This window comes from Elaeis guineensis, chromosome 5 (assembly GCF_000442705.2).
Source record: "Elaeis guineensis isolate ETL-2024a chromosome 5, EG11, whole genome shotgun sequence".
Lineage (NCBI taxonomy): Eukaryota > Viridiplantae > Streptophyta > Magnoliopsida > Arecales > Arecaceae > Elaeis > Elaeis guineensis.
The window spans coordinates 34,526,229-34,547,135 of NC_025997.2; the positions used below are offsets into that span (position 1 = coordinate 34,526,229).

General features: G+C 43.6%; 1 protein-coding gene across 3 annotated transcripts; it reads left to right on the top strand.

The window, feature by feature from the left end:
• The first annotated feature begins 1,631 nt into the window (after positions 1-1,631).
• Positions 1,632-19,730, top strand: LOC105045330 (eukaryotic peptide chain release factor subunit 1-3). 3 transcript variants are annotated; one of them, XR_832043.4, is made up of 3 exons: positions 1,632-1,787; positions 17,800-19,258; positions 19,385-19,730. XR_832043.4 is itself a non-coding variant. In XM_010923570.4 (2 exons), the coding sequence occupies exon 2, from the start codon at positions 17,837-17,839 to the stop codon at positions 19,145-19,147; it is 1,311 nt and encodes a 436-aa protein (XP_010921872.1). In that variant the 5' UTR covers positions 1,632-1,787; positions 17,800-17,836; the 3' UTR covers positions 19,148-19,259. The 3 variants fall into 3 exon arrangements, 1 of the variants encoding a protein (XP_010921872.1); XR_003800920.2 differs by having other exon boundaries at positions 1,690-1,787; positions 17,795-19,258; XM_010923570.4 differs by lacking the exon at positions 19,385-19,730 and having other exon boundaries at positions 17,800-19,259.
• The last annotated feature ends 1,177 nt before the right edge of the window (positions 19,731-20,907 follow it).

Here is a 20,907-nt window from a genome sequence, read left to right on the forward strand (position 1 = left end):
GGGTGTTGAGAATCTATTAAAGGAGGAGGACGTGAGGCTCTATTTATAGAAGAGGGAGTGGGTTGCTAGGGTTTAGTGTGAATAAATAAGCCATGTGAAATCTTGAGCATTAGGAGTTTTCTTACATGAGGACTTTGTGAGGAGGCATGTAGAGTTTTGATGAGAAAGATTTCAGTGTGAAAGGATGTGGGATATGGCATGAAAAATAGAGGAGAGGAGGTGGGGCGTGAGACTTGAGTTGGGGCAGCACTTCTTTCCTTCTTTTCCTTCACGTAAAAAATTCCACATTGAAATTAAGTTGGGGCAGCACTTGAGGGCTTTGGATGTGGCGCCAAGTTGTTTCTAGGGTTTTTGGAGTGATGAATTCAATGTGAGCTATTAGATGGAGTGCTCTGCTTATTTTTTATTGATTGAGTATTTGTATTCACACTGGAATCTGGATGAAATATTATTTTCTAATCTGGATCCTTGATTGGAGAGGTTGCTTCTTGACCTTTGATCTTAAGAGCTTGTATCTAATCCCTTCATGAGTAAGTTATGTTCATACTCGGATTCGATTAGCTCTTAAGCTGATTGTTTGGTTTACTCAAATCTGAGCCAAATTAAGTTTTTTTGTTTGTATGAGCCTAATCTCTTAATTTTCTGCAAAATAGACTAGAAAACATCAAATTCTTAATAAATAAAAAATAATTAAATAAAATAATATATCTCTAGTGACTTAATTTAAATGTTTATCAGACAATTACTAGCTGGTTTCATATTGCAAATATGATGCGTGATTCTCGCTAGCATGATTCTTGCACACTTTCTAGGAACGGCTAGTGCCTCCGATATGCAGGACTCTTACTCGCCTTTCATAAAAAAGGAAAAAAAAAGATAAGTTCTCGAGAGCCTCAAGATGCTCCACTACTCTCTGTTCTTTAATTCCTAGCCAACTTAAATGTCGAAGGGTCCTATCAGAAAATTTTCTGATCTGAAATTTTTTGCAAGTCTAGCTCCACTGCCCAGGAGACATCATTTTCGTTGGTATCTCGTCATCGGTCAAGGATCCTTCCACCTCATCTCTTATCAAGGACTCTTTCACTTTGTCTTATCCGAAGGAGACTGATCCAACCACATCGACCTCAGTTTTGACGGCAACAATATATATATATATATATATATATATATATATATATATATATATATTATTAGGATATATCATCAAGTATATCCATTTCGAATCTATTTTTAATATTTTTTTATAAAATTTATATTTATTTTAGATTTTAATTGGATCACGACAGATCGGATATTCGATGGATCGATCAATTTGCCACCCTTATATATATTATATGAATAATTGGGGTTGGATGGGTTCGGGTTAAATCATTTTAATTTCGAGTTCTGTCTGTCTAATATACGGGCTCAAATTTGACATCTAATCTGAGCCGTCGGGCTTAGAAATCAGATTCGGATTTATCCGAAATGCTTGGGTTCGGACAGGCGGGCGGCGGCTTTTGAACAGGATACGTAAAGGCGAGAGGGCCGTGGAGCATTTACGCGGATATACGACATCCCGAAATCTAAACCGGGTACCGCACTGTCCCCTTTATTATTTTAACACTCTTTTATTAATAAGTTGAAAAGTTTTAGACCGTTAGATCGAAAAAAGTCCGACGGCCATGAGGGCCTCGATAATGCTTTTAGAAGGACAGGTTTCTCCGCTCCCCCGGCATAAATATCTAGTTCCCTGAAGCACTGCGGCCTTTCGGACCCAAGACCAAAGATCGCTGCAGCCCTCCGAGGTCATCTCTTCCGTTCTCTTTTCTATCGTTTTTCCCCTTACTGATTCTATTGTCCTCCGATCGCTCTAAGGATTTGTCTTAATTTTTTATTTGCTATAATTGTTGATTGATATTGTTAGGATTTTAATCCGTTTCTCTTTGATCCTATCTTAATCTGCTGCTTCTTTGATCTGGATTTTTCTTTAGATTTCTCATGAATCCGGTTTAGATCCATGAGTATGTATTGGTGATTCTTGATTGATGAATTTCCTTTTTCTTTTTTTGGTTTTGCGAGGGAAATCCTATAATTCCTAAATGCTAGGATTTTCACTTTTTATTTTAATTTGTGTCTGTTTGTTCTATGTTTTGTTTGATTCTGTTGGCTTGTATGGGATTTCTTAAAATCCCCAAGGGATATAGAACCAGTAGGATGATTTTGCTTGTGGCTACTGTTGTCGCCAAAATCTGAGCTAAATCGCTGAGGTCGGATGGAATCTGAGGTGAAGCGGTGAGGTATGCTCTGAGTTAAAAAGTTCTGCTGGGAGAGTCTTGGCGGCTTCGGTCTGACCAGGATTTGTTGGGCAGGGGACTCTCTGGATTCCAGATGCACAGGAGAAATTTGGGAGAGTTGCAGAGAATGAGAGGGTGTGTGAGATCTTAGAATAGACTTACCTTGGGTCCCCCTGACCTCTTATATAGAAAGAGAGCTGACGCCCGTTACTGAGTATGGCAGAAGCGGGGTTTTACTGAGTATGGCAGAAGCGGGGCTTAACTGCTTGGTGATGGTTCCAACTTGTGCAGGTGGTGAGCATTAACTGCACTAATTGTGTAGTAACAAATGACCTGCCTGGGATGAGCCATAACTGCTTCTCAATTGGCAGGTCTCGCCTTTAATGGTTGTTTGGGGTGTCATCCTAACCTCAGCTGGATCCAAGGTTCCTATGAGATTGGCCGCTGCTGAGGATGCAAGGTCTGGTCTAGCCAACCTGAGCTCATCGACAACGAAAAGAGGGTTGGCCCAATTAGGTAAGACCTTCTAATCCAGAAGAAGATCGATCCTCTGATGGTGAGCTAGATAAGGCAATCTCAATCACATTAGGAAGGATCCACGTGACAGCCAGACGACAGCTAGCTTGCCCTGCATCTCGAATAGAAAACATGATTTTCAATAGATAACGGCTAGCGCTCAGTGCAGGAAGGGCCGTTGCCCCCTCTCTATAAATAGAGGAGAAAAGGGAGATTCAAGGTAAGTTGAAACCCATCGTAGATGCTCCTCTCTCTGTCTCTTTTGTTCTCCAATTATTTACTGACTTGAGTGTCGGAGGATTCTCTGAAAATAATTTCGGTCAGAAGCTTCATTTGCAGGTTTCTCCTCCATCGATTGGCCCCACCCACCTCAGTTCACTCCAATCTTGGCTGATCTCAACTTCAGCTCGGTGTCGTTGAGTCCACCGACCTCGAAATATGCTTGAAAATCGACGGCAATAGATTGGTGCCAGAAGAAGAATCATTTACAGCCCTATTTGTGAAAGAATCTTTTTCGACCATCATGAGATCTCGAAGAGGAACATCGAACGCTTCGTGCTGCTCTAATGGTGCTCAGCCAGAACCTGCAGCGCCTGCTCCCATTGAAGCATCGGCTCTATCTTAGCAGACACTTGTGGTGATCAATGAGCAGTTCAATCTGCTATCCAACAGGTGCAGGCCCTCACTGATGTAGTACAAAGGATGCAGCAAATGATTACGTCTCAACCGCTGTGTGCACCGCCTTGATAGGCCTTAGCCCAACTTCTAGGTCAGCAATCTCTTCTTCGCAGTCCAAGGTAGAGGCATCCTAGCCGCCATAGTCGACTTGGAAGCCCTGATCATAGACCCAGAAGGCGCTCTTCGAGCCCATGATTGGGGAAAGACTTGATCCTAAGACATTTTTCACCTCGGCCCTTGGACCACCAAACTGTCCGAGACGTCGAGGTAGAAAGAAAACTTCGAGAGATGAACCACGGATCGAGGCACTTCAAGGTCGGGCACAGCTTTAAAACGGTGAACCAAACTTCAACTGATTCACCTTTTACCAAGAGGGTCATGGATGAACCAATGCCACCTTGGTTCAAAATGCTACAATTGGAGTCTTACGATGGGACCATTGATCCCATCAATCATCTAGAGAGCTTTAAGGCTCTCATGCTTCTCTATGGAGTAACTGACGGCATTCTTTGCTGAGCCTTCCCTCTTATATTTGGAAGGCTGCAAGGTACTGGTACTCCAGCCTCCAATCAGGTTCGATCGACTCTTTCAAGCAGCTCAATCAAGTTTTTTTGGTGCACTTTGTTAGCATTCGGCAGCAGGGCCACAGCTTGGATTCTCTCATTGACATCAAATAGAGGAAAGATGGATCCCTCAGGAATTACATGAGCCACCTCAACGCTGCTACCTTGGAAGTGCGTGATCTGGATCCTTCGGTCATCATGATCTCACTCAAAGATGATCTTAGAAAGAACTTATTCCTCTTCTCTTTAGAGAAGAGGTATGCTAAGGACTTCGTTGAAAAGCTGGCTTGAATGGAGAAGTATGCCAATGCCAAAGAGGCGATGGAGCTACACAAAGAATTGCCAGTTGAGAAGCCTCAAGAAGGAAGAGACTGCAATGAGGACAAAAAGAGCAAGTCAAGGTGGGAGAGCTGTCGAAGTGCGAGGAAGTCACGGCGATCGAGGATCCCTCCCTGTAATAACCAATCCAAGATGCCTTCTTGTAACTGCTGGTCTTGCACTCCTCGGAAGTATGAGACCTACACCTTTAAATATGCCTCGGGCCCAAATAATCATGGAGATAGAAAGAGAAGAAGATTGACCTCGATCTCGGAGCATGTTAACTTCGGGCTATAGGCGTAATGTTCGAAAATACTGTCGGTACCACCGCGACCATCATCACGACACCAAGGAGTGTATGCAGCTGTGTGATGAGATCGAAGTACTCATTAGGAGAGGTCGGCTCAGGCGATACGTAGACACGTGGCCAAATCACGATGATGCACAAGTTGAGCCCCTGTGGCTCGAAAGGAATCCTCAGAATCAAAAAATTATGGACGTCATCAATACAATCTCCGGGGCACCTTGGCAGCCTGACCAGGAGCCATGATCGAATTGGAGAAGATGCTTCAAAAAGGCAGAGGACAAAGGATGTCATCACATTCCTGAGATCGACCTCCAAGAAGTGGAATCTCCACATGATGATGCAGTTATAGTGTCTTTAATGTCGCGAATTATGATGTATGTTGTATTTTGGTTGATAATAGAGGTCTAGCGGATGTTTTGTTTTACGATGCCTTCTCAAGAATGGGACTAATCCGAGATCGGTTCGGGAGGTTAGACTCCCCCCTTGTTGGTTTTTTTTGGAGATGCCGTACTTGTAGAAGGGCTTATCATCCTATCAGTGACCACAGGATGGTCACCATATCAATCGATCGTTCATCTCAACTTCTTGGTCGTAAGAGTCTCCTTGGCTTACAATGCTATACTGGGATGATTGGAGCTTAATGCATTCTAGGCTATCGCATTGATGTATCACTTGTTGATGAGGTTTCTAATTGAAACTGGGGTCAACAAAGTACGAGGAGACCAAGCATTGGTGAGGCAGTGCTATATGGCAACCTTATGTGGGAAAGACCCTATGGTGTCCCTACCTATTGAAGATCTTGACATGCAAGACAAGCTAGATAAATGAGAACCAGTCGAGGACCTTGTCCTGATGTTAGTGGAGGAAGCTGATCCGACCAAAATTGTTCAGACGGCTCGTGCCTAGATGAAGCAGTTCGATAGCATCTCACTTGATGTTTATGTGCGAATGCTGATGTCTTCACCTGGTCGATCTCAGACATGCTTGGCATTGACCCTGATGTGATGATGCATCGATTGGATGTGGATCTAGGGCACTAACCAGTCAGATAGAAGAAGTGGAGTTTCACTTTGGAGTGACAGAAGGTGATTGAACATGAGGTGGACAAGCTTCTCAAAAGCCAACTTCATTTGAGAAGTCAACTATTCGGAGTGGCTAATGAACGTGGTTCTTGTCAAAAAGGCAAATGGGAAATGGTGCGTATGGATCAATTATATCGACCTCAACAAGATGTGTCCAAAGGATAGCTACCCACTATCTCGAATTGATCAGCTCGTGGATGCCACCTTGGGCCACCAACTCCTCTCTTTCATAGATGCCTTCTTGAGATATAATCAAATCCCTATGGTGCGCGAGGACGAGGAGAAAACAGCTTTTACTATTGATTGTGGTCTTTTTTATTAGAGGATTATGTCGTTTGGCTTAAAAAATGCGAGAGCGACTTATCAAAGGCTTGTGAACAAAATTTTCAAAAAGCAAATTGGGAGAAATATGGAGATCCACATAGATGACATGTTCAAGAGCTGAGCTGTAGACCAACATATAGTCGACCTCGTGGAGACCTTTGCAATGCTCTGGCAATTTCGAATGAAACTTAATTTGATCAAGTGTGTTTTCGAAGTCAACCTCCGATAAGTTCTTCGGTCTTATGGTGTCACAGCAAAGGATTGAGGTAAATCCTGAGATGATTCAAGTACTAAGAGAGATGGCCTTGTCGAAGATAATTAAGGAGGTACAACACTTGATCGGGAGGATAGCTGTTAGTAGGTTCGCATCTAGATCGATCGAGAAAAGCTTGTCATTTTTTAAAGTCAAGCAAACGAAGAACTTCCGATGGACTGAGGAATGCTAGACCGCATTTGATGAGCTAAAGCAGTGCCTTGGCTCCCCTTCACTTCTCACTAAGTCCGAACCTAAAGCGAGTTGTACTTGTATCTTATGGCCCCCCTATCAGCGGTCAGCTTGGTACTTGTCTAGCAGGAGGGAATCCTACAAAAGCCAGTCTATTACATCAGTAGAGTTCTTTACGATGCAGAGGTCAGATATTTCAGGCTTGAGAAGATGGTAATCTCGGTGAGAAAGCTACATCCCTACTTTCAAGATTATATGGTGGTTGTCCTGACTGACCAACTAACGAAAGCAATCCTTCATCGACTAGAGACTTTAGGCTAGTTTTTCAAGTGGGCAGTTGAGCTCGAAAAATTCAATGTGAGGTATCAGTCTTGGCCGACCATCAAAGCATAGGTCCTCGTCAACTTTATTTTGGAATGCACCATCCCGAAAGAGGAGGAAGCCCCCGAGAAAGAATCGGAGAAAAAAGAGCCTGGAGAGTGCTGGCTCTTACATGTAGATGGGTCCTCCAGTGCGGTAGGTTTCGGAGCCAAACTGATTCTCACCAGTTCGATAGGAGTTGTCGTGGAACATGCTCTGTGCTTCGCATTCTAAACTTTGAATAATGAAGCCTAATATAAGGCCTTTGTTATTGGATTCAAGATTGCCAGGGATTTAGGAATGCAAAACCTGAAGGTCCACAGTGATTCACAGCTCGTCATTGGTCAAGTATGGGGAGAATATGAGGTGTGAGAATCTGGCATGATCAAATACCTACAGAAAGTGAAGGATCTCTCCTCAACTTTCATGACTTTAAAGTCCAGCAAATCTCGAGGATTGAAAATGCGAGGTTGACCTCCTGCAAAGCTCACCATGTCAAGGGTGATTGACCTCTAGAAGAGCTCATACTTCGAAGTCTTGGACAAGCTAAGCACCGAAGAAGAAGCTCAAGTGAGGTAGGTCAGTATAGAATCAAGCTGGATAGATCCCAACTTGTAGTATTTGGAGCTGGAGTACTCCTTGCCAACCATGATGAGGCAAGGAAATTTAGATGCCAAGTGCCCCACTACATCCTCTATGATGGGAAATTGTATAAAAGTGCTTATTCTTTGCCCATGTTGTGCTGCTTGGGTTCGTCTGAAGCTGACTACGTGCTCTAGGAGGTGCATGAAGGCATCCGGGCTACTCATATGGGGGGTAGGTCATTAGCCCCCATGGTTCTGACTTTTGGAGGCAAGGGTACTTTTGGCCGATCATTCAGTAAGATGCAGCAGACTTAGTATGGAGATGCGACTAGTGTGAATGGAATGCTAGCATACAATGTCGTCCGTTAGCTCCCTTAACGCTGATCATTGCGGCCTGGGCCTTCTTGCGGTGGGGGATGGACATCCATGGCTCATTCTCTATGGCATCTGCATAGCGGAAGTTTCTACTTATTTCCATCATCTATTTTATGAAGTGGGTCGAGGCTGAGCCACTAGCTTGTATCATTGAAGCCAAAGTCCATGACATCATCTGAAAGTCCATCTGTCGGTTTGGACTCCCACAGGTCATCATTGATAATGACCGCTAATTCCACAACATAAAATTCAAAAAATTTTGCGAAGAGCTCGGAATCATACATCGTCTAACCTTGATGGTCCATTCACAGAGCAATGAAAACGCTGAGGTAACCAACCAAACTTTGCTACAAGGACTGAAGATTAGGTTGGACCGAGCTATGGGCCTCTGGATGGAAGAACACGTGCTGTAGGTGTATCGGACGACACAACAAATCCCCACTGGAGAGATTCCCTTCAACCTTGCCTTTGGGATTGAAGCAGTCATACCCCTTAAGATCAGCCTTCCATCACTTCGGATCGAGAACTTGCACTTGGGGAATAATTTAGAGGGCCTCCACGCGAACCTGGATCTATTAAGAAAAAAATCTGAGAACGTGCATGGCTTTAGATGGCGGCCTATCAATAAAAGGTTGTTCGATATTACTATTCAAGGGTCGATCAGGAGATTCTGAGTGGGACTTTTTGTCCTTCGAAGGGCATAAGTATCTCAACTAGGAGAACAAGGGAAGTATCGTCAAACTGGGAAGGCCTATATTGGATCGATGATGTGGTTCGGTCAGGAACTTATCAACTTCAGCATTTGGACAGAACTTTAATTCTTTGGACTTGGAATTTCAAAAATATGCGAACCTATTCTCAATGATGTATTCTTTGACTACAATAAACAAAAGGCCTCAAACTTGGACCAGCTTTATGTGCTCCAAATGAAAGCTGGTAGGATGTGTCTAAGTTGAGCCAAAGACAAGCCGTCCTCGTTCGAGTAGGAGATCAGAGATGCCCGGCCTAGGTCACTTAGGATACCCTTGAGTGGGATCCCCAAGCTCCTCGCCAAGTGCGAGTCGAGCCGAAGACAAACAGACCCCATCCGAGCATGAGGTTGGAGATGCCCGATCTAGGCCACTGGGGATACTCCCGAGCGAGATCCCTAAGCTCCTCGATCAAGTGAGTCGAGCCGATCCTGCTCTCGAGGTCAGAGATCCAATCTAGGCCACTTGGAATACCCTCAAGTAGGATCCCTAAGCTCGTCCGAGTGTGAGTCGAGCTGAAGACGAGCTGACCTTGTCTGAGCGTGAGGTCAAAGATGCTTGATATGGGCCACTTGGGACCCCCTCGAGTGGATCCCCAAGCTCCTCGTCCTAGTGCGAGTCGAGCCAACCTGTCTGAGCACGAGGTCGGAGATGCCCGATTTAGGCTACTTGGGATACCTCCGAATGGGATCCCCAAGCTCGTCGCCAGAGTGCGAGTTGAGTTGACCTCGTCTGAACACGAAATCGAAGATGCCCGACCTAGGACACTTGGGATACCTGAGTGGGATCCCCAAGCTCCTTGTCAGAGTGCGAGTTGAGTCGAAGATAAGTTAACCTCGTCCTAACATGAGATCGAAGATGCCCATTGCCTAACCTACGCTACTTGGGATACTCCCGAGTGGGATCCCCAAGCTCCTTGCCCAAGTGCTCAAGTCGAAGATGAGTTGACCTTATCCGAGCATGAGGTCGGAGATGTCCGATCTAGGCCACTAGGGATACCCCTGAGTGGGATCCCTAAGCTCCTCATCCGAGTGAAAGTCGAGTCAGATGAGCCGACCCTGTCCGAGTGTGAGGTTGGAGGTGCTTGATCTGGGTCACTTGGGTTACCCTCGAGTGGGATCCCCAAGCTCCTTGTTCGAGTGCGAGTTAAGCCGAAGACGAGTTGACCATGTTCGAGCATGAGATATGAGATACCTGACCTAGGCCACTTGGAATAACCTGGAGTGGGATCCCCAAGCTCCTCGCCAAAGTGCGAGTTGAGTCGACCTCATCTGAGTGCAAGGTCGGAGATGCTCGATCTGGGTCGCTTGGGATACCTCGAGTGGATTCTCAAGCTCCACGCCTAAGTGCGAGTCGAGTCGATCTCGTTTGAGTGAGGTCGGGGATGCTCAATCTGGGCCACTTGGGATACCCCGATTGGGATTTCCAAGCTCCTTGTCCGAGTGTGAGTCAAGCTGAAGATGAGCTAATCCCATTCGAGTGCGAGGTCGGAGATACTCGATCTGGACCACTTGGTATACCCTCGAGTGGGATCTCCAAGCTCCTTGCCTGAGTGCAAGTCGAGTCGAAGATGATTCAACCTCGTCCGAGGATGAGGTCGGAGATGCCCGACCTAGGCCATTTAGGATACCCCCGAGCGGGATCCCTAAGGTCCTCCTTTGAGTGTAAGTTGAAGACGAGTCAACCTTGTCCGAGCTCAAGGTTGGAGATGCTTGATCTGGGCCACGTGGGATACCCTCGAGTGGGATCCCCAAGCTCCTGTTTGAGTGCAAGTCGAGTTGAAGATAGGCCGACCTTGTTCGAGTGCGAGGTCAGCGATGTTTGACTTGGGTTGTAGAAAAAACCCAATGGGTCCCTATGGTGAAGTGCAAGACGAAGTGATCCTCGTTCGCATACGAACACAACCACTTGTAAGGAGAAAACTTCATCACTAGAAAGTCATGACAAAAAAGGTCGGGCAAGACTGAGTTGAAAAGTATGCTTGGACAGGCCCAAGCAATACCTACAAAAGGACAAGAAAAAAGATAAAAGCCATCAAAAGCTTAGACATCGACTGGCAGGGGAGTTTCCTCATCGGTAGTAACTGGGATCGGGATGGTAGCATTGATGACCTCTGCATCAGTGACTTCTTGGGATTCAACTTCAACGATCACCTTGACCTTGGCCAGTTCCACGTCGTCGTCGTCTAGGTAGCTAAGGTCAAGCTCGAGGAAGAGACACTATACTCGAGCCTGGCAATCCACCACACCCTCCAGGTATGAGTCAATGGCGAACTCGGTCTTCTCCTGAAGCTCGACCAAGGTGTGGAACTCCACAACCACCCTTTTCTTTGTAGCCTGGAGCTCTTCCCCCCACTTAATGTCGACACCACGGAGGGCTTCGACGACTCAAGCCTTAGCCTGGGCCGCTTTCTCCTTGGTCTCTCTAAGCTTCATGTTAAGGCCGCAAATCTCTTGGCTGGCTTCGAGGACGGCCCTTCGAGCTTTGTCCTTGGCCGCCTATGTCTAGACCACCTCTGCCTCGACTGCCCCTTGGCCTTGACCTCCTCTGTAGCCTTCCTGGTCACCTTCAACGACTCGACGAAGTACTTGAAGTGGCGGATGAGTTGAAAAGGAAAGGAGGTTAAAACAGTTGCGAAGGAATAAACAGAGGGGCAGATTAGACTTATTTGAAGGATTGAATGGTAGGAGTATTTGGTATGGAACCCAGGCTGCTCGGCCTTCAGGAGCTCCATATTGGTCGGGAGAATGGTGCCCGAAGTTCCTAGGCAATTCGATAATCTTGCAAACTTGACCTCGAACTTTGCAACCCCTTCCCAACCTTGGCAGGGGCCGACTAAGGGTCCGGCACCGCAGACCAGGCCTGGTGGGGGGAGTAACCAGAAGATCCCCAAGGTCCCGCCTCACCTTGGGGTATTGGAGGGGCCACCTGAGTTGGGGGCTATGACCCTGGGCCGACTGCTCGAAGGGGATTGGCGTTTTGGACCTCAAACTACAAGGTCCCCTTCCTTGGCGTTGCGCTTCAACCTGAGGCATGGGAAGTCTCGGCTGTCGATTGCACCAAGATCGTTTCGGTCTTGCCTCGTTTGGGCATTGGGGGCCCGACCGTGACCTTCGATGGACCATCTCCAGCTTCTTGGGCCTCATGTCTGAAACAAGAAGAACCAAAGTCAGAAGTCAAAATGAGCTAAAAACTAAAGAAAAAACTATACTACTGAGGAGCTTACCACTAGGGCCGGCAGGGCTTAAGCTGACATTGGAGAGAGTCTGCTCGAAAAGGAGCTCCCATAAGGGCGGAATGGCATGCCCATAAATTGTGTCCAAGGATCACTCCTCGGCATCGGACAACCTTGGAGCCTTGCTCAACGACCTCCAAGGCCGACCCATGTGGTGTTGAACCCCCATGACTGTTCGGATGAAACAAAGAAAAAATGTACCATCCGTGAACCAAAGGAGCACCTTAGATAAGACTTTATCTCGTTCGAGGAGAAATGTACCATCAGCCGACCTCTGTAGGATCTCCTTAAAGATGAAGCACATTCAAAAGAGGTGCATGGTCAGCACGACTTTGAGGAGACAATGGAAAAAAAAGGCGACAATCGACCGCCATGAGTTCGGTGCCACTGAACTCGGGACAATTGGAAAGACCTAAAAAGTTCTACGATGAAGGGGTGGAAGGGGAGCCGCAGGTCGACTTTGAGTGACTCCTTGTGCAACTTGATCTGGCCTAGAGGGGGCTCAACTATCCGATCATCGGGATCAGCGAGCTCCAGCTGGAACCCGGAAGGAACATGGAATTGGAGGCGTACAACCTCCAGATCCTCGCGAGCGAGGATGGACACAATTTTGTAAGGGCGAAGGTCGGCCCTGCTCCCACCTTGGAACCATCCGAGGTAGGGTCGTGGTCCCGAGTTAGGGACCCCTGGTCATTTGACGAGCCACGGTCTGAGGACCAACTTTCTATTGAAGTACCTGATCGGCTCATCCAGAGAGAAGGGAGAGCCGAGAAAATAAAAGACCATTGACAAAAACCTATGAGGATTGGAGCTTAGAAGCTAACCTACGTTGGAGAATGCCGTGGAAGAAATATGACCAAACAGCTCGGGCGCAATTGACCTTGGGGCTGATCTCAAAGAGTTCGGACCAAACAGAGCTCCGACTGAGGTGGCCGACAGTGATCACCGAGAATTCGGTTGGAAATTACCAAGGGCAGTACCTTCTCTCAATGAACAGTGAAAATGAAAGCGTGGGGGAACCAACTATTTATAGGGCTTTAGGTGGCTCCAATTAGGTGATGATTCACTTAGCCACAGTAGATGGTTGATAGGTGGCAGCTCGAGGATGGAGCACATGACCTCCTGCTGATGGCCAACACCAACGGCCTAGATCAGTAGAGATGGCGGCTTGGACGAACAGGATCACAACATGTGGTGCTCGCTATTCGCCCACTGTTTCACCCACCGAGACACATTTATTACAACCCCCGTCACCGAGCATGACTTGGCCTCGGTCACATATCTAACTCCCTTCATTCGACCTCAATTTCAGCTCGAGCTCGAGAGTGGGGGCCAAGTGTTGGGGATGTCATCCTGACCTCGACTGAATATGAGGTTCCTATGACGTCGGTCATTGTCGAGGATGCAAGGTCGGACCCAATCGACCGGACCTTGTCGACAATGAAGAGACTGTTGGGCCAATTTGGTAAGACCTAATTCTGAAGGGGATCAATCCTCTGGTCGTGGTGAGCCAGATAAGACAATCTTAATCGCACCAGGAGGATCCATGCGACAGCTAGGTGACAACTAGCTTGCCCTGCGTCCTGAATGCGGAATGCGATCTTCGCTGGTGCATCCACGTGCACCTTCCATAACGGCCACCGCTTAGTGCGGGAAGGGATGTTGCTCCCTCTCCATAAATAAAGGGGAAAAGGGAGATCCTAGGTAAGTCAAAATCCATCGTAAACGCTCCTTTCTCTATCTCTCCCTGTTCTTTGATTATCTACTGACTTGAGCATCAGAAAGTCCCCTTTAGAAATGCTTCAGGTCAGGGACTTCATTTGCAAGTTCCTCCACCGATTGGTGCCACCCACCTCGGCTCACTCAAGCCTAGCCCAACCTCAACTTCATCCTGGCGCCTACTGAACACACCAACCTTGGAGCCACCTCGGGAATCATTAGTAACAATGGTGGTTAATTGCTTTAATTGTACTTGAATTGGAGACGTGATATTTCATCTTTGGTTGGCCAACTTGCTATGATTAGCCTGAAGGTTCAAGTTGGCACCTTGTTAAACACCAAGGTCAACAGTTCAGTTGACTTCCGTGGCTGGTGGCCTAATGAGCGGCCAAGACTGTCAGCTTGGTTCATGCTGAGGTCATCACTTGGGATAAGTTACTGAGGTCAGGTTGGCAAATATACACCACATCAGCTGTAATCCTTTTATGAATTCAATCTGCTATTTTTTTTTTAGGCAAAAAAGAAACCTGTAATATAGAGTTAGTAAGTTTTGTGGACATGCTTAGTGATTGCAAACTTGAGGGGAGATATTGCTGTTTGTTAGGATGCTGACTTAGGGCAGCGACTCATTTGTGTGACTTGAACTGTTTGAGATTTTTTGGTGTACACAGTTCTCTTTGAAAGGCATGTTATTGCATTTTGCTGTGAAGTTGCATGCTTCTAATTATAGCTGCCAAGAAACTAGCTTCCCAGCTAAAAGCAACAGGTGATCAGCCTGATTGGAGTCATTGTCCCATCCTTTCTGGATAATAGATAATAATTGATTAATCCTTTTGGTTTCTTTGATGAATTACATGCTATTTTGCATTGATGTAGAGTTGGGTATCCAAGGTTGTAGTTGCTGGGAAACAAGCTTTTCCATATGAATTAGTGATTAGGGGGCTAGGGATTGAGCCAATTGGAGCCATTTGCTGGAAATTGGTGACAAGAATTCAATTTTGCATCTGGACCATGAAAATTCAAATTACTTTCCTTCTTTGTTGATTGGTCCAACGTTACTATCTTCTTTACTATATTACAAGGAAGAATCTATTCGCATCCATGATCCACTTATCAAGCTTTGAAAACCTGGAAAAGAGGGAATTTTTCGAAGGTTGGAAGCTATGATGGGTACTTGAATCCTGAAACTCTCTAAATCTTGAGCCTTTATCCAAGTCATGCAAGCATGCAGTTTTCCCCTTGGACCATCTTGAAAGGAAAGAAATTGGGCTCAGATTTGATCTGTCTTTTTTTCAAACATTTTTTATTAAAGATATCAAGGGAACTTATTTTTGAGTACAGAATGATCACTATGTGTTCAGTTGACAGCTATTGGGAGAAGTCCCTTATGGTAATTTAAAGATTTGATTAGCATAGTTAGGCTCACTAATTGTGCTCTATTTGGAATTCTTTGATAAGAACAGTTGCTGCAATATAAGATGAATTTTATCTCTTAGGTATGGGGTCATCCTAGAAAAGAATTGAAGATTAAGCATACCAGCCATGCGGATCCTTTCTTGTTCTCTCTTGTTTGTTTTATCAGATCTCAAAAAATACAAACCTGATTAGAAGTTGATGTTGTCACTACCAGGATGAGAAACTTAATGAGCACACCTCCCCATATGCTGGAATTTTAGAAAATCATTTAATAAAAAAATATTATTCTCTGTTGTGGTTTGCTTCTCTAATTATCATCTTTCCTTCAATTCTCTGCTTGGAAATATTAAACTGAAAATTGTCTTTCTTTGCATTCTTTTTGCTTTTAATTTCCAAACTTCTTTCTTTATCTCTGAGATCTCTTCTAGATCAGCCTTAGTCTTGGATTCATGTAAATCTGGTTCCTAATGGATATGTTTCTGAATTCCATTGATATTAGTTCAATTCATTAAAATAAAAAGTTGTTTGTGGTATCTTCTACTTTTCCACCATCTTCTTGGTTCTAAATGGGTGGTCAACTCAGTGCAGTGGTTTTAATGGTCCACATTCACTTTGTTATGATAAATCAATAGATTTGAGGTCTGTTTAAGGGTTATCATGGCTGAAGGACAAGCTAGCTGCACAACACACATTGACAGAGGAACCTTTTGTGGAGGGCCTAATAGGAAAATGCAAGCTATGTGTAAATGGTCATTTAAGCAGCAGGAGTCCTGAAGTTATCAATTTAGTGAATTATAATCTTGAATGTTGTGGAACACATTAGCCAAGTTTTTCTTTGTAATTTCTTGTACCTCTCGCCTCTTGACATGTGCATAGCCAAAAACTTACAAACCACAGATATGTCTGTACTTTCATCTTATGATATTCTATAGGCCTTGTGATCCTTAATTCAGAAATTTGGCCAGGTGTTCTTAGGTTTTTACCTGCATTTTTGTTAACCAACCCATACATGCCGAGGCCCCCTAACTTTTGAGGTATACACTATTATAACTCCTTCATTAATGTTTTTCTACATGAATGTTGATTTCTTTTTTAATTCTTGGTCAGCAACTCAGCATATGTGATATTTTGCATGTAGTTATCATGCCCGACAAGCCTATCACTTTGTGTCTACTCTTGAATGCCCTAGTTTTTTTTGTCGATATTGCTTGCCATATTGATGAATGGGGGTTATCAAACTTTCCCTTCCCCATTCACAACCTGCAAGCTAAGCATCTCAATGTTTAGGATCACTTTGTTCTATTCCAATGTATCATCTAAGCTTTATCTAGTTTGTTATTTTTGTTAAATTGTTACCTATTCTATCATTGTTGTCTCTTAAGTTTTGTTGGTTCCTGAGACAATTAGAGAGGAAATTTAGGAGGAGAATCTTCTTATCCATTGGTTGGCAACAACAAGAACAGCCTGGATGCATTATTTGATCTTTTTTTTTTTTTAAAGTTAAATGTTCCCTAAGGCTCCTAAAATTTTGTTGTCCTAAATGCAGTGTGGAAAGAAACAATGAGAAAAGAATTGGATCAAAAAATTTAAACATATCTTAGTCACTTCCTTCATAAGTTTCTCTGAAAACTCTTATTTCAACCAAACACATGGAGACTTCCAATTGCTTTTCTTTTCTTTTTTTGGGATGAATCTACTTTCTTTTTATTACATTTTCCTGGCAATTACAAAGAGCCTTGATGCCTGTTATATGTGTCTGCAACATCATTGTGACCCAATATATGTAGCTTCAGTACTCTATGGAAAAGTTTTATCAGTAACATTTTCTGATACATTGATCAGTACACTCTTGGAGTTCATTTCTGCTGCGTCTTTCATTTGATATACTAAATATTTTTTTATTCTGTCCATGCTTATACCACTAAATGTGATTGACCCAAGAGTTTTTTGAAGTGATTAATGTCACACCAATTAACCATGCTATGATCAACCAAAGAATTTTTAAGAATGGTTCTCTGTTATATGACCTGACACCTATTTGAAGGCAAAAATTTATTAATTTTAATTATGGAACTGACTGAGAAGTGATCACCCGAGAATAGGAGGGGAATGTTGCATGAGTTCAGATATATCTGATCTTATCCTATATTTATGGTGATGAGACCGGGCCTAAAGCTTTTTTGCTTACCTTTTTCTTTTTTGATTTTCACTTGCTGACATTAGAGAGTAAACTTCAAATTTGATTGGACATATTTTGTCAAGGAGGAGGAGCTGTCTGTGTTTGAGTTCTAGTATACTAGCTGAATGCCATTTCCTTTTGAATCTGATTACTTTTTTAATCAAGTTCCTTCACAAATGACTCCTGGTTTATCAGAATTACAAACAGGTCATATGAACTAGAATATATCTCATTTTCATTGCAATTAATCTATTTGTTGATGGTCATGCAGCTACATCAGAAAGGCCTTGGTGCGATATATAGGGTTGTCTTGGATCTTATTAACAAATGGGCAATGATCTATGACATAGGTGGTTTTAATGATCCTAAATAATTATGTGCTCTGGAGTAGTTGTATCATGTATGGTACATCAAATTACCAAATCATGACATGTGCTGTCACCATTGGGTGCACTACTGTTTCCATTTTGTTTTCATTATACTATCACTTATTTTGTGCCAACATTTTCAATTGTGCTTTCCAACATTTTGTGCACAGCATGCTATATAACATTTGAGTGTCTACTGTGGTTCTTTAAGAAATATTATTTATCTACATTGCATTTTCTATCATTCTTTATTTTGTTCATGATGTGCTTCTTAGCATATATTTATGGATAATATATTAGTGCAGGTAGAACTCTGCCCTTTGTGCTGTGGGCTTTCTTAAAATGGCTGATGGACATGAAACCAATAAGAATATTGAGATATGGAAGATTAAGAAATTAATTAAGGCGTTGGAAACTGCACGAGGTAATGGCACTAGCATGATCTCTCTCATCATGCCACCTCGTGATCAAATCTCTCGGGTTGCTAAAATGTTGGGTGATGAATATGGAACTGCCTCGAACATCAAAAGCAGAGTCAATCGACAATCTGTGTTGGCTGCCATTACCTCTGCGCAGCAGAGATTGAAGCTTTACAGCAAGGTTCCTCCCAATGGACTAGTTCTGTATACGGGTACCATTGTTACTGAAGATGGCAAAGAAAAGAAGGTCACCATAGATTTTGAGCCATTCAAGCCCATTAATGCATCGCTATACCTCTGTGATAACAAGTTTCATACCGAGGCACTGAATGAGCTTCTTGAATCTGATGACAAGTTTGGTTTCATAGTAATGGATGGAAATGGAACTCTTTTTGGTACTTTAAGTGGCAATACTCGTGAAGTGCTTCACAAGTTCTCTGTGGATCTTCCAAAGAAGCATGGAAGAGGAGGGCAGTCGGCATTGCGATTTGCTCGCCTTCGTATGGAGAAGCGTCATAACTATGTCCGCAAGACAGCTGAACTGGCTACACAATTCTTCATCAATCCTGCCACAAGTCAACCAAATGTTTCTGGATTAATTTTGGCTGGTTCTGCTGATTTTAAGACAGAGTTGAGTCAGTCTGACATGTTTGATGCTCGCCTACAGGCTAAGATTCTCAACGTGGTTGATGTCTCATATGGAGGTGAGAATGGTTTCAATCAGGCCATTGAATTGTCTGCAGAGATTCTATCGAATGTCAAGTTCATACAGGAAAAGAAGTTGATAGGAAAGTATTTTGAGGAGATAAGCCAAGACACTGGAAAATATGTCTTTGGTGTAGATGATACACTTAAAGCTCTGGAAATGGGTGCTGTTGAGATCCTAATTGTGTGGGAAAATTTGGATATCAACAGATATGTGCTAAAGCACAGCACTAGTGGGGAAGTCATTATAAAGCATTATAACAAGGATCAAGAAGCAGATCAGAACAACTTTCGAGATCCTGTAACATCTGCAGATTTGGAGGTGCAAGAGAAGATGTCTCTCTTGGAGTGGTTTGCTAATGAGTACAAGCGTTTTGGTTGCTCTCTCGAGTTTGTTACCAACAAATCTCAAGAGGGCTCTCAGTTTTGCAGGGGCTTTGGTGGCATTGGTGGGATCCTTCGCTATCAGTTGGATATAAGGGCTTTTGATGAGCTGTCGGATGGAGAATACTATGAAGATTCTGATTAGCAATCAACCAACCTTGAACTGGATCCGGTCCAGGGGGAGCCTGTGCTGGCCCTGCCTGTGGCCGGACATGCTCCTCGGGGGCTGCACATATCTTCAAAAAAACTGTGATGGGTTTGTGCCTTCTTTCTGTTGCTGTTGATCTTTAGACACTTGCATTTCCATATCATGATTTTTTGGATTTACACTTCTCAGGTTGATCTTCATTTTGCTGATAGATGGTTTTATTTTTGCCTTCAGGAGCAAACGAACAGATACACAGTGATCACTATGGATCATTTCAGGGGCTGTCATGATGATATGACATGGTAAATTGAAGATTTCTCAGATGTCCGCTGCTGAGACCCTGGTTTGTTAGTGCCTTGTGAGGTCTTTGTGTCAAATAACCAGACACCTTTCCTGTTTGATATTATACTATGGTGTGCCTGTCATTGTAGCATGGTTGAAGAGTTCCCTGACTCTGTTTTTATGACTTTCCTGACTGTGTTTTTATTACAACTGAAAAATATCTGCTGGGTATGTTATGGTTGGACATATGTTATGAGTATTGCAGCTATTTTATTATTGTAAAATCTATTTTCTTTTATATGTGCTTGTTTGAGCTGCTAAATGTGTTATTCTAGATTCCTTAGCTGTCTATGATGTCACTTGGATGTTAGAGCAACACTTTTATCAAAACATGTATCACCTGCACGGGACAAGCTCTGTAAGCTTGAAATTGGGGGCAGCTTATTGAGGAACAGATTGTCTTCCCTGTGTTTGGTTGTTTTGGTCCAATGTTTTGGAAACAGTTTGCTATAATTGCAGGAAATCTGTCAATAATCAATGTGTTTCTTCCCGTGAGCAGTGGCATGTTGAGGTTGTCTCATTGCTGCCCAAAATGAAAGGTGACGAGTGATGCTAGATTTCAGTATTTGCCTTTTTGAAGATTGGTTCTGAGTTCTTATCTGGTTATCAGATGTTAAATATGTTGTGAAACAGATTCAAATGCCTGGAATACAAAGTACTGCATTTTTTTTTCTTTTATGGCATGCAGGTGTTCCTTGTAATTTGATGTTGCACCGTAACTTTGTCCGGTGGTTTTGTGTGTGATCTCTGTTAAAGGCTATCGGCAACTAAGAAGTGCATGGGGTTATAATACTAATACCAGATAGCCGGGCAGGTGCATGGAGCATAATTTGACATTTAGGGCTTTCACTATTGGAGTGTGAAGGCTTCCGTAGCTCAAACAGCAACTGGGTTACAGGCTTTAGGTCCTAAATTATCTGCAAACCAATGCTTTGAGTCCATACTTTGGTGAATGTTTATTGAGTGTCGCTAATGCTAGCTGTAACCCGCTTACATGTGTATCGTTATGTCCTATGGTTCGAGGATGATGTTTGAAAGAATTTAAATAACTAAAAAATAGATATAAAAATAAAAATAGAAATAAAATATTATCAGCATATTCATATGTATTCACAAAATTAGCAAAAGTGATGTCTGGTATCAAAATATAACAACATGGTTTATGCGTTCACTTCGCATGGCTCTCGGTTTTTTGTTGTTGTTTAACCATCATTTGTCTCTTTTTTTCAAAGAGGGGAAGAGCAAACTCAAAATGTGATTTCTTTTTTATTTTTTTATATGTATTTTTAAGGCTAGCAGGCCGGATGATGGGAAGAAGCCTTCCTCGAATAGGCCCCGTAGGTCACTGCACATACAGCCCATAACTGGGTTTCTGCATTTCTAACCCATAACCTTGTTAGTGGGTTGGGCATATG

Bases quoted from the DNA above. Each gene is read 5' to 3' on its own strand.
- LOC105045330 (XM_010923570.4), top strand. From the start codon at position 17,837: ATGGCTGATGGACATGAAACCAATAAGAATATTGAGATATGGAAGATT.